The sequence below is a fragment of the Delphinus delphis genome, chromosome 3 (assembly GCF_949987515.2).
Source record: "Delphinus delphis chromosome 3, mDelDel1.2, whole genome shotgun sequence".
NCBI classification, from domain to species: domain Eukaryota; kingdom Metazoa; phylum Chordata; class Mammalia; order Artiodactyla; family Delphinidae; genus Delphinus; species Delphinus delphis.
In genome coordinates, this window is record NC_082685.1 from 79,170,752 (window position 1) to 79,189,265 (window position 18,514).

The 18,514-nt window shown below is 37.9% G+C and overlaps 1 protein-coding gene across 1 annotated transcript in view; it reads left to right on the top strand.

Moving 5' to 3' along the window:
- Window positions 1-553: 553 nt before the first annotated feature.
- LOC132422141 (E3 ubiquitin-protein ligase TRIM36) overlaps window positions 554-18,514 on the top strand; it is a 43,518-nt gene continuing 25,557 nt past the window's right edge. Inside the window, exons 1-5 of the mRNA XM_060006978.1 lie at window positions 554-580; window positions 2,664-2,898; window positions 10,212-10,537; window positions 12,084-12,230; window positions 16,411-16,506. Coding sequence (XP_059862961.1) covers window positions 554-580; window positions 2,664-2,898; window positions 10,212-10,537; window positions 12,084-12,230; window positions 16,411-16,506 — 831 coding nt within the window. The remainder of the gene's footprint in view (window positions 581-2,663; window positions 2,899-10,211; window positions 10,538-12,083; window positions 12,231-16,410; window positions 16,507-18,514) is intronic.

Consider the following 18,514-nt stretch of genomic DNA (forward strand, 5'->3'; position numbering starts at 1 on the left):
CTCCGAGACTTCCTACCCGGCAGGGGGCGAAGGTGGCGGCCCGGGCGGCAGTGAGGAGGGGCGGGGAAGGGGCAGCTGCGGTGGCTGAGCGAGCTGGAACCCCGCCGACTGCCACACCCCCGCCCACTGCTCCGCCGCTGGGCCTTCCACCCGCCCGCCCGCGGCCCCTCCTCCTTTGTGCGGTGGGCGCTGTTGCTCGGGCGACGGCACCGCCCCGCCCCGGCCCCGCCCTCCACGGACCCCGGCCCTGGTCTCCGCGTGGCTGCCCGCCCAGCCGCAGGCCGCAGGAGCCGTCGCTGCAGCCGGCTGCGGGGCGGGATTCACGGAGCCACCGTAGGGAGCAAAGCTCGTCTCTCCGCGTCTTTGCTTTCGCCCGCCTTGACCTCCTCCTCGCCGCGTCGGTCCGCTGGTCGGGTCCGGCTGACCAGCTCGCCCTCCGGCTCCGAACCGAGGCTCCAAGGCCGCCACAGGGACCCGCTCACCAGACCCAGCCAGGGGCCGCCCGTCTGCCTGTTTGGATCCTGCCTTTGATGACACCTGGCAAAAGGCTACCATGGAGGGGGATGGTTCAGACTCGCTGGTGAGTGGGGGAGAGGGACGGCCGCCTAACGCCTCGGTGGCGGCGCGCCGGGTCCCCTGGGTCTCTCTTTCCCCTCTGCCCTGAGCCGTGAGGGACCCTCTCCCCCCGGAGGAGCGAGGGCGGGCGTGTGGTGGCCCCGCTTCCTCTTCGCCTTTCCCGCCCCGGGCAGGGTTTCGCAACCCGGGGCGCCCCCTTTCTGCCCCTCAGTGGGACGGTCGGACTCGGGGTCACCGGGGCCCGGAAGAGTGTGCCACTCCTGTGCGGTGATGGCTCACCTGAGAACCTCGGGGAGTTTGGGCGGGGCTCTTTAATGGTATTCAGATTGTAGAATTAATTCGCTTTAGGGAGTCGGGTGCCCGTCGCGGCCCGGGGCGCGTGTCCCGCGCGTGTCCCGCCTTCCTTTGTCTGGGAGCGCGGTGGCGGCGGCTCTCGAGTCCCCCTCGGACCCTCGCGGGCCTGGCCCGCAGTCGCCGCGAGCAGTGGCTCCTCCCCGCCTTTGCCTGCTCGCGGGAGGCGGGCTTACTGCAGCAGCTGTCGGGGTACAAGTGTTTTTGTTTCAAGGGGTCGGATATGCAATTCTTTCCAACTTGCTAGTTTCCCGTCGAACCTCATTTATTTTGAAATAGCTTAACTGGGGGAGTCAGCACATCACATTTCTCTTAATCAGGTTGTTTCCTCTCAATGAGTGTAAAATGAGCACTAAATTTTTCTTTTGCGTAAGAATTGCTTTATATCCATCGTGATTAGCAAGCTTATGCACTGCTCTGTGTACAAGAAAAGTGGAAATGATTTTAGATCTTTCAGTGGGAAGTACACCTCTCATAAAATGGGGCGTGAGAGCCTGTTCTGAACATTCAGGACAATAATTTCCTTTTGAATCAGATGTCAAATTCTTTACGAAATGAGAGAGGATGTGAATATTCTGTATTGTTTGATGTGAATTGTGAGGTGTGGATATCCTCCAAATTTACTAAAACTATGATGTGATGTGGGCTTTTTTTAAACATTGTGAGATGCATCAAGAAACGCTGCATCACAAGACCCATTGACAGTGATAAAGCCAGTTGGCCTAAGTGCTATTGTCAGGGATTATTAAAGCACTTGGTGTCATTTTAAGGGGAATACTCACATGCATTTTTATGTAACTAAAACAAGTGAATTAATTCAGTTTTAATTTTCTCTGTGACTGTACAGGGTTATGAGTACTTTAAAATTCTACCATCATTAAAATTGCAGGTATGCTAAATATAGATTCATAGCACCTGAAGTTTGGGATCCGTGGGGAAAAACTACACAGGCAAAGAATGGGAAAACTGGTATGAGGTCATTAGACCTTTTTAGTTGTGATGAGTCTAAATGTTTCTCACTGAAAATATTGCAAGCCTGTAGTATCGAGAGAGCATTTTTAATGGTTCCTTCTAATCCCCTATACCCTTTTAGTATTCATAAAGTGCTTTTAAGATAACTGCTTTGATATGCAGCCTGAGAAACTCTTACCTACATTACAGTTGCAGCATGTGGAAAATGGTCACATTTAATGTAGAGAGTTGCAGATAATTCAGCTTGTAAATAGATTTCAAGTAGAGTTCCATGAACATAATGGCTAACCCAGTTTTTACCAGCTCTTGTTACTTGCCAGTTACAGAGCTAATGTGCTAAATAGGAATAATCCTACTCTTAGTGCTATATACTTAATTTTTATTGAAGTCCTAAGGATTCCTTTCAATGAAAGGATTTCATTGAAGTCCTAAATCAGTTAATTAATAATGATTTAATAACTTAATAATTGTTGATGAAATATTATGGTCCCCTAATACTTTATGCTAATTTTTCTCATACTTCAAGTTTTCTCTTTTTTTTTTTCTTTAACCATTTCATGCCCCTTCACCTCTAGGCAATGGATAATGAGGGGGACATAATTAATGGTATAGACTTTCATAGCCAAAACGAAACTTCAGACTTTAAAAAAATCTGTTTAATTCTTTTTTGAAAGGTTAACACATGTACTTATACAAGAGGTATAAGCATGTTAATGTATTTACACTAAAAGCCTTTGATTCTGATTTCTTTTTCTCAACTTAAGGTTACCATTAAGAATATTGAAAGAGAGCTCATTTGCCCGGCATGCAAGGAGCTGTTTACCCACCCGTTGATTCTCCCTTGTCAACATAGTATCTGTCATAAATGTGTAAAAGAACTCTTACTGATGCTTGATGATTCATTCAATGACGTGGGATCAGACAACTCCAATCAGAGCAGTCCTCGACTTCGGCTTCCCTCCCCTAGCATGGATAAAATTGACAGAATTAGCAGACCAGGTATGTGGTAGAACCTGGGGTGGTGGAGTTTGGTTATATGTTCAGTGATAATTGTGGAAGGGAAATTATTTTCGTTGTTTTGGGGGTTAATCATTCCAGGTGAATAAATTAAAACTATAGTTAGAAAAGAATCCCTCTCTCTTTTAAAATGAACTTTTAAAACGTCAAAATGAACTTTTATTGTCTTTTGGTATGCATTTAAAATGGATATTGGATATTGAACACGAATTTTGTATTGAACCCATTATTAACTGTGTCTGTATTTTAGGGGGTGTTCTGACCCTGTGAAGTCCTTTATATGAGGAATGAAATAATGGACCACTGAAGTACTTACTAGGGAACCATCTATGTGTGGTAATAGGTAAATAAATATGCAGAATTAAGGGATGAGACTACATAATGCCCAGTTCTAGAAGACTTTTTAGAGGAATGTTATTTGGTATCATTTTATTCCATTTTATTCTTCAGCCATTTTTTAATCCAAATTTTAAAGTAAGGATTTTGAACATCAGCTAAACAGTAGTGGAATTCTGTAGTAGTGTGTAGAAGTAGATCTAATTAGATGTATAGCACATGTACTATACCATTATTTATTTATTTTTAAAAATAAATTTATTTATTTTTAAAAATTATTTATTTTTAAAAATAAAGTTATTTACTTTTGGCTGCGTTGGGTCTTCATTGCTGCGTGTGGGCTTTCTCTAGTTGCGGTGAGCGGGGGCTACTCTTCATTACAGTGCATGAGCTTCTCATTGCGGTGGCTTCTCATTGTGGAGCTTGGGCTCTAGGCGCACGGACTTCAGTAGTTATGGTGCGCAAGCTCAGTAGTTGTGGCGCATGGGCTTAGTTGCTTCTGTGGCATGTGAGATCTTCCCAGACCAGGGCTTGAACCTGTGTCCCCTGCATTGGCAGGTGGATTCTTAACTACTGCGGCGCCAGGGAAGTCCTATACCATTATTATATAGCCGGTGTTTAAATTTTTTCCTATAGGGATGGTGTTTCTTTCTTCTGAACATCTATTGCAGGATTAATGTAGATCAAAATTAATTTAAAATCATTGGAAACAGGGCCACTGGGAAGTTAAGGGCCAAAATCGGCAGTAAGGGTCAAGGGGAGGTAGAGGTTTGGGTAGAAATACCACAGCATCATGTTCAGCACTTCCTTCCTATGGAGGAGAGTCCTCGAGCGGCCATGAGCACCAGACTTCAGGGCTTCAGCTCTGCCCAGTTTGGGCTTTGAGGTTTTCAGTTTAATCCTTTTGTCCACTCTGTCCATTTCTCCCTCTTTAGTATAGGAGTAACTTTTTAATATTGTAAAAAAAAACCCTTTTTTTAAAATCAGAAAAGAATCTTTTTCTCCTCATTTGCATTTTAGAGAATGCCATCTTTTTTGGTCCATGCTGTGATATGGAGTCTCCTTGGGCAATATTTGTGTCTATGTGCTCCATCAGGGAGTGTATAAGAGGAGATTTGTTCTAAGAGTGGTATTATGATATTTTAAAAACATGAATTTTTTTAAAATGGTAATCACCAATTCCTTGGAGGATATTTTACACACATAAAAATTATATGTATATACAAAAAAGGGAGCATTAGGTAATGATGGGAGTGCAGGATGTATGAGGTTGGAGAGGGTTATGCTCTTTGTGAAGTCATCACTTTTATGTTTTCGTCCCTGTTAGGAAACTGGCATACTGAGGAGGGGAGGAAAGACAGTGATAGCTTAAAATCATTCTACCAGATAAAAATTCATATCCTGTTGCTAGATCCTCATTGGATAATTAGGGACCCTGGCTTGATTGACCAAGAAGATTCACTTATTGTATATTAATATTCAGCACAGACCATTAAATAAAATTGTAGTTAAATACTAGTATTTCTGCTGATCATTAGATTGAGCTCACATGTGTATTTCATGAAATTCTGTGTTTTATATAGGCTTTGAATCTTAAGATTTGGTTTTTATGTGATTGATATAAAGTATGAATGAAATATAGATGAAAAATAGTTAACCGTTTCTGTTTTCAGGAACTTAACTAGCACAGTAGTTGGTAGATGTTTAATAAATATGTGTTGAGTGGATGTTGAATGACAAACATTTGCTATAAGATTTGTACAGAGCATGCCATGATGGCTTATATTTATCGATGATGGCATTTTTCCAGAACAAGAGATCAAAACTAGATTTACCGAGATGTTCCTCCCTCTTCTTTAGGAAGAACCCTGTTAAGCTGTATTATGTCCTCATGGGGGGCAAGTTAGAAAGCTTCTCTGTGGAGATCAATTATAGGAAATAAGAATATTTGGTGAAGGGATGACTGCAGAATATGATGGCTGCCTTGTGGAGGAGTAGTAGTACTCTGGGTATATTCACAGCAAAAATTCCAGATCTGTCCAGTACACTAGCCACATGTGGCTGTTGAGTGCTTGAAACACATTAGTCTGAATTGAGATATGCACTTGTACCTCTTAGAGTGAAAAAATGAATATAACATACCTCTAATACTTTTATATTACATTTTGAAATGAGAGTTTTTGGATATATTGGGTTAAATATGTATTACTAAAATTAATTTCACTTGTTTATTTTTACTTTTTTGTGGCTACTGGAAACTGTAAAATGACATATGTGGCTTACACTTTCACACATATTCCTTTCAAATAGCATTGCATGGGTCATTTGACAGATTTTAAAATAAAAGCATGCCTTGAAAGGAGAGTAAGATTTGTGTGTATAACACTAGCATGTTAAATTGTGTAAAAATAAAAGAGCTATATAAGTGTTCATTTTTGGTCATATATATGCAAGCTTTTCTCCCATTCTGTATTACCTGTTGTCATTAAGATACAATCATTGGTAGTAATGTTTATTTACTGTGTTGATTTAGATCACTTAAAAAAAACCAGAAAAGAGATGCTTGATTTTTACTTTATATATTCAACAGTTTTCAGAAGTGTGATTGTTTAAAAATACAAATCTATAGGATAAAGTATAGGTCTCTTAAGTGATGCACCAACAGTGATTAATTCTGAACCGTGATAGGATAAGCTTGATGACTGTTTTACATTGGTGGCTTTATATAAATACCATGCGTACCAGGAAAGACATTTTTTTTTTACTGTTAATTCAGTAATTGTATTATGTGTAGGACACAGTTACTGCTTTATCTTTTGTTAACATGTTGTGAATCTTCTCTTTGAAATTAAATTCTAAATCCAGCTTTCTGTTCATTGTTCACAGCATCACAACGGAGATCTTTGGGGTGGAGAGGTAGAAAATGCTTTATTGCTTGTGTGGCCGCAGGCAGTATAGTGTTAGATTTAAATTAAATAACTTTATATAGATAAAGTTTTTTTTAAAATAAATATCAGTGGTCAAGTCTTCAAAATCATGTAGAAAGTGAACAAATTTGGCTGACATGACTTAAAGGTCAACAGGACTAAAATTCCAAACAATTTCTGATGTTTTTAAATGGAGCTCTGATTATTAGTGCTTGCATTTTGCCATGTACACACACACACACACACACACACACACACACACACACACACACACACACACATATCCATTATGGGATATTTTTAAAGAAAATGACATCCCCTTGTTTTTTTTTAATGTTACCTTAAAAATGCTTTACATTTACTTAGTGGAACAAAGCTTACGTTGACAGCCATATTACCCTTCGGGAGGTTAAATAAGCCAGTACTTTCTTCTGTATTTAAAAATTTGCTTAAAGGTATTGATAATTTTTGTAGTTAATACCATAATCTTTGCTTGTTTGTGCGTATGGTGTATTTTTTGTTTTTATTTTAAGGTATTTGGGTTCAGAGTTTTAACACTCAGGTCTCACTTGTGGGTAAATAACGTACATTGCTTTTGTGTGAAAGGTGGGCCAACCCATTTTATTAAAATAATTTTTTTTTTTTTACTCCAGTTGACCTTTAAAGTAAAATTGGCTACTTTTTTTCAGGAATGCTGGTGATACCTTAAATTTTAGTGGAGAAAATAAACACCTGAAATGTATCCCTTTTCTGGTTTCCTCACCTGCTTCTACATGCCTCGATTGTAAAATCTTACAGCCACTTCTAGAAGCCACGTGTAATCCATTCTCTTACAGGCTTTAGTGAGTCCCTGAGAATTTTAAGTGTTGAAAGTTAATAATTAGGAGGAAAGATAGGAACAGTTTGCTTAAAAAATTACCTTGTTACCTACTTTTGCTTCAGAGGGTAGTCGAGAAAAAGTTTTTGCAGTTTGAAAATGCTAATACTCAAAGGGTAAATGTAACGCATAGGCATCAGATGGTCAGAATGTGGAAGCATTAAGGTGGAAGCATAAGGCATCAGTCCAATGCACAACACCAGGAAGCCCAACGTGAGTGTCCAGCATGAGGAGAAATAGTCTACTTAACGTGTCCAGGTGTTAACAGTGGGGAAGTTGTTTGCAGCCAGGATATGGGAGAAGATGCAGCTGGCACAGCTTTGGAACCTGTTATGAATTGACTCTCTTTGTTTTGAAATACTTTATTATTCTCTTTGATCATTTAAACGGTAAAACATATGATGGAAAGCTGACTTTTGGGGGGGGATTTGCTATAAACGAGTTTGAAATTTTTATTGCGTCTTCATTTTATAATTGTGTCGTGGTTTATGCTTAACTAGTTTAATCTGTCGTTGAAGTTAAAGGTATGGGGTAAAGAATTGATTCTGTGAGGTGGCAGTGTTCAGATAGTTAGCAAATATTATTGACCCCGCAAATGGAGTTTGACATAGAAAATTGCATTGCTTGGCCTATATTGCTTCTTTACCTTTCCAAGACATCATTACTTTTTTTCCCCATTATATCATGCTACTGGGTAGTACTGTCCCATAGACCTTTCTATAATTATAGAAATGTTTGACCATGCACCATACAAGATGGTAGCCACTAGCCATATGTGGCTCTTGAGAATTTTAAATGTGGGTACTACAACTAAGGAAATGAATTTTAAATTAAATTTTAATTAAATTTAAATAGCCACATTTGGCTAATGTTTACTATATTAGCAGAGTTATAGAGAAATGTTGATTCTGTTATGTTTTTTTCTTAGTTCTACCATCTTGATTTTTTTCCATCAGGTTCACTTCCCAGAATATCCTTAGATCTGTCCTGTTTTCTTTATTGCCCTGAATATATATTCTATTGATTGTTTTTATGAAAACAATGGTAGAAGTTAAGACAGATGAAATAAAAGTTCTTTAGCAGATATATTGATTTAGTATTTTGTCTGATATAAGAAGTTCAGTGTGATGCTTTATACCTTGTTTTTTTATTATAAAAACAAAAGAGGTTTACAGAAAAGGGATAAAACTTTTTTTCTAAAATTTCTGAACATGAGGCCAAAATCTGGGTGTCACCAGTGTATGTGTTAAAGCGTGATTTTACTGGCATAATTTACTTTTGTTTTTCCCCATTACATAATTGATCACAATCTTCTATTCATAAAACCAATAATTCATTTTTTTTAAAAACATTGACTGTTGAGATTAGGTATCCATTTTAATTTATATCACCTAGTTCATGTGTGGAAGCATGCAATTAAATATGAATTTCCATTTGTTTAAACTTGACCACTGTACTATATCACTTCCAGAATTATTTGGCTTGTTTTTTCACTAAACAAAATTTTCATTGGCATGTGTTTTAAAAGTAGCTCTGCTGCTTATTTTATTATGTGCCTGCTGTGGTGTGAAATATCTTGTACTGTATTGCATGTTTTTAGAATTATTACAAGAGTATATTTTATGTCGGATTTTCAAATTTTTATGGGGCAGATTTTTTTGTATGCTTTTTTGGGTATGTTTTAAAATGTGAAGGTTAAAAATATCTTTAAATATTTTGAAAATATTTAAAATTTAAAATAGTGTAGCTGCATGTTTGTTGCATAAGTAGCTTTGGGGGCCTAATGCCATTTTGCATGGTGTAAAGTCACTTCAAATGAATAATATTGTGGGCTGATCACTAAATTTTACCTGTAGTGATTTATGTAGTGATATGCCAGATATCTTTTAAGACAGTCTTCAGTGATGATAGTAATGTTGCCAAGGCAATATTAATATAGCTGCTTAAAGACCTTTTCTAAATGTCATATACTAAGTTTAACCATTCACTTTTGGTACTGGATACATAGTAGTATGAAAGAAGGCTGTAGGTTAAAAACTTTGTGTTTATATTTAGGAAGTTATTTTGCAGGCAACCAAGGCTACATACTCAAATTTATACAGAAGAGGAGGGAACATGATAGGCATACACCTGTGTTAAACAGACTACCCCAGATTCTTGTGAACCTGTGGGTAAGGGCCGTCATGCCTTGGTTTCTTGATTTGTTAAAATCAGGATAATACTGAAGAAGAGTGTGATGTTTAAGGTCATTCACTGTATTATTTATATATTGTAAAGTTATCTGTAATTTTTTTGGTGTATCTTCTGGCTTACTGAATTAAATAATCTTAATGATTCTTTTTTTCAGGTCATAAGAAGATATTAAATGGTTGGTTCCTCTTAAAGTCACTAGATTCTAGATCTGTGAATGAGCTTTTCACTCTTTTATAGATTGCACTCAATTAACTAATGATTTTGCCTACTGAATTTTCTAGATAAAACAATACTACAGTGGGATACCCTCTCTTGCGGTGGTTCTTAACAGTTTTGTGGTCACATATTCTTTTGAGACTCTGATAAAAGCTATGGGTTGTTTAACCAGAAAATATGTATGGATACATACATGCGAAATTTTGCATATAATTTCAAATAGTTTACCAAACTATTTGACTCTTCCTGGAGTCAATCCATGGACCCTGGCTGGGTTAAGGACTCTTGCTCTTTTAGGTATAAACTCAGTTCCTATCAATGAGCCAAGGCTGTGTTCATTTAAATGCAAGCCAAATTCCTTTGGGAATGGTATATGAAATTAACTATAAATGTTAATTGTATAATTTCAAAACATCTTGACCCTGTGTAGTATTGTATTATATGTTTTGTCCACATATCTGTTTGATTTAATATGGTTTTTATATGGGATTTATTACAGAATAATTTCATTCCTTTTTGATTTGATCACTGTTTAATAACTTGGGCTTATCTTTTGTATGCCAGGGAAAAACCATTTTAAAAAAAGCATTTTCAGTACATAAATTGATTTATATGGAGCCACTTTGAGTATTATGTTTTTGCAATATGTTTGTAGTTATGTATCTTTCCAAAACATGACTCCTTAGTTTTCATTCTATCCATTTTCCTACTGATGTAACTAAACAAGGACTTAACTAATTACACAGGCTGGAAGCGCAATTCATTGACCCCTAGGACAACTACTTTTCCGTGTCCTGGCTGTGAGCATGATGTGGATCTTGGAGAACGGGGAATCAACGGTCTGTTTCGAAATTTCACTTTGGAAACTATTGTTGAAAGATATCGTCAGGCAGCCAGGGCAGCCACAGCCATTATGTGTGACCTTTGTAAACCACCACCTCAAGAATCCACAAAAAGTTGCATGGACTGTAGTGCAAGCTACTGCAATGAATGCTTCAAAATTTATCATCCTTGGGGTACAGTAAAAGCGCAGCATGAGTATGTGGGCCCAACTACGAATTTTAGACCCAAGGTAAGTGAAGTTTCTATTAAGTTAGAGTATTAAACTTAATATGATAAGATAAATTGTAACAAGTCTAGAACCTGACAGTAAGAAGGGAAATAACTTTAAAAGCTGGAACAAGAAATTAAGGCCTAGTAGTTGGAGTTATTTAGTATGTTGCTAAACATCCCCAGAGCTTAGAAGGCAATATTATAGTTCACTCTATTACAATACAGTGTGATACAATACAATATATGAATGTTTGTAATGATAACTGAGTAAGAGAGGAAAGGTGATGTCAGATATACTGTCTAAGATTGAAATGGTTAAAGTTAAAAAGCTTTTGTGCTTTAATATGATAAATCCATAATTGTCTAAAAGATGTGATTGGGAAACATTCTGACATTTTTAGTTACCTAAAATTGTATTATGAATAAATAAGAGTAACTACAGCCTAATAATTTGAAGCTTATGATATAATGGTTCTATAGTATTTAGAGTGGAATTTGCATTTCTTAAATATTCTGGGTAATTTCTATAGTAACGTACAGAAAAACTTTATGAATGAAGTTATAGATGAAACAAAGTAGTGAATAGTGTAATTCACTATGGTCAAATTCTAAAAAGGTGTCTCATCCTATAGAATATTTGCCTTATAACTTTGAGTTCTTGCATTCCTTGCAGAAAGCCTGACTTTATATTCTATTTTAAATGTAATGGCTTTGAGAATGTAGGAACCTGGGCATGCTTAGAAATTTGAAATCTTTTCCAGTTTTTCTCCTGGAGCTACACATTGGTATTAGGACTTTTTATAATGGAATTAAAAAAAATTTTCTCTAAGTTATCAGACCAGTTGTAGTTGCTTAAAATCTAATCTTTTGGAATAATGGGCAGCTTTTTGATTTCCATTAACACACTAGTTTAAAAGAATCCTCCTTCTTTTCCAAATGAAAACAGCTACATTATGTAAAAATTCAGTGTAACTATGATGATAGTTTACAGAGTAAACAAAAAGGTAGAAACTTAAATCAGGAGAACACAGTTCTAAATTTGGTCAGTGTGTGTGCAATCAATATGTAAAAGCAAACATCTGGAAGCTTATAAAGTGTTCCAAGACTCTCTTAGTAACAGATTTCTTGTGAGGATAATGAGGCTATGGGTCCTTATAAGTTATTTGTTATGATACCTTAAAAAATATTGATTATGATCACTAAGAATTTACCTAGTCATTATGATCAGAGGACCTTTCTAGCTTGTTTAAGCATTTCACTTAAGTCTTATAGGAAGTAAATTTTTACCTTCTTATCAGCAGGTTTAGAGGAAATAACACTTACATAATTAATTGACCGTTTGAACCCTCAAATTGAAAAACAGTAATTCTAATGTAGAGAATTCTCATATAATGTACCAAATGCTTTTACTTCTTTTTACACTTTCATTACTTTAAATGGCTTTATTTAGTGATTTCATAAAGCAAATCTTTGTGTTTTGGGACTTTACCCAATTACTTGAAATCTTTTGAGTGCCATGTAAGCTATGAAGACCCTTAATCCCACTTTTATTCTTTATTCAATAGATTTTAATGTGCCCAGAACATGAAACGGAGAGAATAAACATGTACTGTGAATTATGTAAGAGGCCAGTTTGTCATCTCTGTAAGTTGGGTGGTAATCATTCCAACCACCGTGTAACCACTATGAGCAGTGCCTACAAAACCTTAAAGGTAGAACTTATTTTTGGAACTAAATTTTGATCCTTTATAACTTTAGACCTTTAACTTTTTCTGTATAAAATCATACTGTGCATATTGTGTGGTCTGTTTTACTGAAATGAGTTAATAATCTAAAGTGTTACTTAATGATCTATTAATATTAGGTTGTTAGTATTTCTGACCAGGCAGCTCTTTGTCCTACTGATATCTAGTTCTGAGGAAAGAGAGGGATGAAGGACACTTCATTATGATCCATCCCTACATGAGCCCAATGCCACGACATTGAGTGTGGTTACGGGAGTGACACACTTTGAAGGGTAGTAGCTGTTTTAAGACACTTGATTCTTATTGCTGCCAATAGAATTAGTATAAGCATTTTTGTTTATTCTGGTGGGTTCCAGCTAAAACTGAGTTATTTACTGTCTGTTAACCTTATACACGGCCTTTTTTTTTTTTTTTTTTCGGTACGCGGGCCTCTCACTGTTGTGGCCTTTTCTGTTGCGGAGCACAGGCCCCGGATGCGCAGGCTCAGCGGCCATGGCTCACGGGCCCAGCCGCTCCGCGGCATGTGGGATCTTCCCGGACCGGGGCACGAACCCGTGTCCCCTGAATCAGCAGGCAGACTCTCAACCACTGCGCCACCAGGGAAGCCCACATGACCCTTTTAAAACTTTTAAATTTGATAATCTACAGCCAAGTAGGCAGTGGTATAGTGCTATTTTTTTGTTTCATTCTTTTTTCCTTTTTAAAAGGGAATCAGTTCATTTATAAATCTACTACCCATTTAAATTTTTGATTCCTTTAACAATATGTGTATGCATTTTTTGACCTGTATCTATTTTGCATCTATACATACAGTTTCATATTTTGTATTTTGTATGTCTGACATGCTCAGTCCTCCCTCTACATTCAACACATGGGTTACAGTATTGTTGTTTTATTGTCCGTCCTCATTTACTAATTCTGTTATCTGTGTCATTACTAGGTCAATTTTGACTGATTTTTCTTATCATTATGAGTTGTATTCCCCTCCTCCTTTGCAAGCCTGGCAACTTTTGATTGGCTGCCAGGTATTGTAAAGCTCACCTTGTTGGGCACTGGATATTTTTACATTCCTAAAGATATTCTTGAGTTTTCTTCTGTTGTGTGATGAAGTTACTTGGGAACAATTTGTTCCTTTTTGGTCTTGCTGTTAAGCTTTGTTAGGACAGAGCAGCATTTTGTTCTAGGACTAATTTTATGTGATTATTGAAGTAAAGCTATTTGTTTACTCTTCCCAATGCCCTATGAATTTTGAGGTTTTTTTTTTTTTTTTTAGTCTGGCTTGTGGGGAACAGGCACTATTTCCGGCATGTGTGAGCTCTGAAATTCTTCCTTCTAATTCTTTTGGGTGATACTTGCCCTGGCCTGTGGCAATTTCCTCACACATAAAAATTGATCAAAGCTCATATGAATAAGCAAGGGGGCTGCTTGGTAAATCTCTGGAGTTCTTTCTCTTTATGGCCACCTCTTCTTAGGTGTTATGTTTTATAAACTCTGGCCTCCCCAGACTCCCAGCTTCATCACCTCATCTCACAGGAGATCCTGGGCCCCATTTGAGTTCTCTGCACCAGGCCTGGGAAGCCTTCTCCTGACAATAAGCTGAGAGCAATCATAGGCTCATCTTGTTTCCCATCCCTCAGGGACACTGTTTTTTGTTTCTTGATGTCCAGTGTCTTGAGAGCTGTTTCATTTATTCTGTTAGGATTTTTTAGTTGTTTCAAGTGGGTGAGTAAATCCAGTCTTTGTTTCCCTGTTGTGCCTCACAGTGGCAATAACACTGTTTGCTAATTTTAACTTTGACACCTTTTTTGTTTGTTTCTTATTGGTTGGATATTATATAAGTTGTCCAAATTTTTTTTTCTGTTACTTGGAATCAATATTTGACAATAGCATACACTTAAGTTACCCTTTGCCTTGTTAATTTCTCCCATTTATGTTTCACACTTTTAAAACTGAGACTCCATAATGGATTTTTCAATTTATTCACTTTTTAGTAAGAGTAAAATCATTCAGTTTTGCTGAAAGTAGTAAACAGATCTCCCTAGATCTTCCTTTTTACTTGTTTTAGATTTTAAGCTGGAGGCCTTCATGATGTAGGTGACATAGGTAGGTTTATAATATCATTTTCATTTTTACTCACTTGAGTGTTGCAGGAAGAGAGCTCAAACTCTGCTGGGTGTTAGAATCACCTGGAACACTTGGTAAAACTATGGAAGCCAGGCCTGTACTACTTTAATGACCTTGGGCCTCTGTGTTCTTTATGGACTCTCAGGAGACTGATGCACACCAGCATTTGAGAACCACTGCTCTAGAGGAAGCTTTGAGCAACTTTGGGGTCCTTGGGAATTTAGCCTCTGATCAGTTCCTAGAGAACTGGGGTCCTAATAACACTAAAGGATTTAAACCTGCTTCTCACGTTAGATGAACTTCTTGGATAAAACGCCTAGTATCAGTGTCCGGTGCATATACTTTTTTGAGGATTATGAATAAATGGACCACTGATTCTTGGTTAAGACAGATCTAGTCTTAACACAGACTGCCTAAGTTTAAGGGGACTGAGAAGACTGGAGCCATCTCAGATAAAGGCTGTGGTTGGCCAGAGACTTGGTCTAAGCATCACAGCTCACTGGAACCACTTAGACCTTGGATGGTGTTTCTGAATTCTGTCCTCTATTCTTCTCTAGCCTATTTAGCACTGTTAACTTAAGCTGTTTCAGAACTAAGCCCTACTTCAGTTTAAATTGCCAAATTCCTTTCTTTGCTACTATAGCTAAAAAGAGTGCCAGCACTCATACCCCGTAGGTCTGGTCCTAACATGGGCCTGACAGCGGTGGTATTGGAGGAACTATCATCTTCCTTGCAGCTTGGTGCTGAGGAAGCACCTCTCAGCCTGTGACATCATGGTTAATGTGTGGTGAGGAGTTTTCTAGTTCAGCTATTGACTATGTGATATTTGTACTCAGTGAGCTTTGGTTTCCTTATCTGTAAAACGCTGGATTAAAATGCAGGATTTTAATGTCTCTTCCTATCCTTAACATCCTATGATTTCCTTCTTGGTCCCATCCTGCCTTGAGTTCTCAGAAATCTTGTTCCTCTGCCTAACAGGTCTTTCCTCTGTCCCTCCAGTGAGCCATCAAGGAAACTCGCTGGGTCTGATTGCTGGGTGTCCCAAAGAGTTAAAGATGGGCCATGCTGGAGACCTGTCACTTTCATTTCTGCATACGTTCTCTTACCCTGTAACATGGTCTAAGTAAAAAAAGAGGACGATGATATAAGAAGGAGACTCACTTCTACAATTCCTAGGAGCTTTGCCCCTCTTCTTCCTAACTCTTTTCAACCCTTAGTCCAGTTGTGAGCAAGAAATGTTCAGATCCTCCTGTCAGGGCTACAGCATGGGAGGTGTTTTCTGGGTGTTCTTATTCTCACTTAGTCTCAGGATACATTGTCTCTTACTGCTTTGTACCCTGTGGTGTTTCAGGGTATTATTGTTTGTTTTTAAATGTATTTCAGGTATATTAATGTTTTCTGGGCCACACTAGTGATCTCACCAAAATCTATGACATTATCTCTATGGTAAACTATACCAGTTTCAAAATGACTACTTTATGAACAAACTATTCAATAAGCTCTTGAAGTTACCATTTTTATAAATCTGTGTTTTCATTATTGTGTATTGTGTAATTGTTTAGTGAACATCTAGGCTGGGATGGACTCTGAAGATTATTTTGGAAGGGTCTTTGTTGTTTTTCCTGTTGTGTGTGGGGTGTGTGTGTGTGAGAGTGAATTATAAAATCTGGTGGAAGACAACACTATTTGGATTGCTGCCCTTCCATCTACTTAGAAGCCTTGGGAGGAAGCATTCTGGGAGTGATGATGAGACAACAAAAATATGCTATTTGTGTATTCAGGAGTTTTTACTAATCTGAGCATCACTACCTTGTTCTTTTTTCTAACTGCTTCTAATCCCTCATGTATCTTTAGGCCTGTGTGCTCAACGCCAGTGACTGTTTACGCTGGGTTAATAACGATAATAACCATTGTTGATTTTACTGTCTGTTCATCATAGGCTAGAGAAGAGGATACTGTGTTAAAAGAAATTCTGGAAGGCCTTTGTTACACTTCTATTTCTGTTTCTAATATATTCCAATAGGAAAAGCTTTCAAAAGATATTGATTACCTTATTGGCAAGGAGAGCCAGGTGAAGAGTCAGATTTCTGAACTGAACTTGTTAATGAAAGAAACGGAGGTAAGTGATAAGCTGGTTTGCATATTTTTCACTTATTCATTTAGATATTCATTTATTCGTTCATAAAATCCAGAGGGTATTATTTGAGCTGGGAGTACAAAGTTGTGTTAGATCTCACTCCTGCTTTTCTGGGACTAAGAAAACAAATGTAAAATATAATGCTATGTGATCGGTGCTGATAGAGGTTGTGATTAAATGATATTGGAACACAGAGGAAAGAATGACTAATTCTTTATGTGGCAGTTAACGAGTTCTCCAAAGTAGCAATATAAGGAAAATGATAGCTTTTATGATTATCTGTATCTTATAAAACTAACAGATTGCATTTGAAAAATATACTATATGTCAATAAGACCAGGTTTATTTAAGTTTCCAGATACTCCGAAATATATTCCTGTCACATATGTTCACCAAAAGACATGTATTAAGATGTTCTTAGCTGCATTATTTGTGATAGCCACAAAACGGAAAGTACTCAAATGTTCATTAACAGTGGAATATAAATAGCAGTGAAGGATGAATATCTACAACTATGTGCAACAATGTAGATAAGTCTGGCACTAATATTGAAAGGAAGATGCCAAATACAAAGGAGTACATGCTAGGTGATTCCAAGACAGGTGAAACAAGACTGTGTTGTTCAGGATAGGAGTTACTGAAGAGAGAGAGGATTAGTGCCTGGAAAAGTTATAAAGGTGGCTTCTGGGATACTGGTAATATTGTTCAATCTGGATGCTGGTTACATGGGTGTGGTTGCAAAGCCTCACTGATCCTTACACTTATATGTACATTTTCCTCTTTGCATATTATACTTCAATAAAAAATTTTAAAAACTGATAGCACTTTAAAAATATAGTAAGAGAGGATAGGACTGGGTTATTTTAAAATTCCTAATAGTCTTCACTGATTTTGATCCCTATTTCTTTTCTCTATTTGAAATAAACTGAAGAGCCATTACCCTTGATCACTTTATGTTTTGTAATTAAATATAAAAATACTCTGGCTAGTATGAGACTCATTTCTTACAAATTTTTTTCAAAAATGGGTAAAAATCATTGAAAAATTATGTGAATTAGCACCATATTACCAGTAAATTTTTTTTTGAATTTTATTTTATTTATTTTTTTATAGAGCAGGTTCTTATTAGTCATCCATTTTATACACATCAGTGTATACATGTCAATCGCAATCTCCCAATTCATCACACCACCACCCCCACCCACAGCTGCTTTCCCCTCTTGGTGTCCATACGTTTGTTCTCTACATCTGTGTCTCAATTTCTGCCCTGCAAACTGGTTCATCTGTACCATTTTTCTAGGTTCCACATATATGTGTTAATATGTGATATTTGTTGTTCTGACTTACTTCACTCTGTATGACAGTCTCTAGATTCATCCACGTCTCTACAAATGACCCAATTTTGTTCCTTTTCGTGGCTGAGTAATATTCCACTGTATATATGTACCACATCATCTTTATCCATTCGTCTGTCGATGGGCATTTAGGTTGCTTCCATGACCTGGCTATTGTAAACGGTGCTGCACTGAACATTGGGGTGCATGTGTCTTTTTTTTCTTTTTTTTTTTGCAGTACGCGGGCCTCTCACTGTTGTGGCCTCTCCTGTTGCGGAGCACAGGCTCCGGACACGCAGGCTCAGCGGCCATGGCTCACGGGCCCAGCCGCTCCGCGGCATGTGGGATCTTCCTGAACGGGGCACAAACCCCTGTCCCCTGCATCGGCAGGCGGATGCTCAACCACTGCGCCACCAGGGAAGCCCACATGTGTCTTTTTGAATTACAGTTTTCTCTGGGTATATGCCCAGTAGTGGGATTGCTGGGTCATATGGTAATTCTATTTTTAGTTTTTTAAGGAACCTCCATAATGTTCTCCATAGTGTCTGTATCAATTTACATTCCCACCAAAAGTGCAAGAGAGTTCCCTTTTCTCCACACCCTCTCTAGCATTTGTTGTTTGTAGATTTTCTGATGATACCCATTCTCACTGGTGT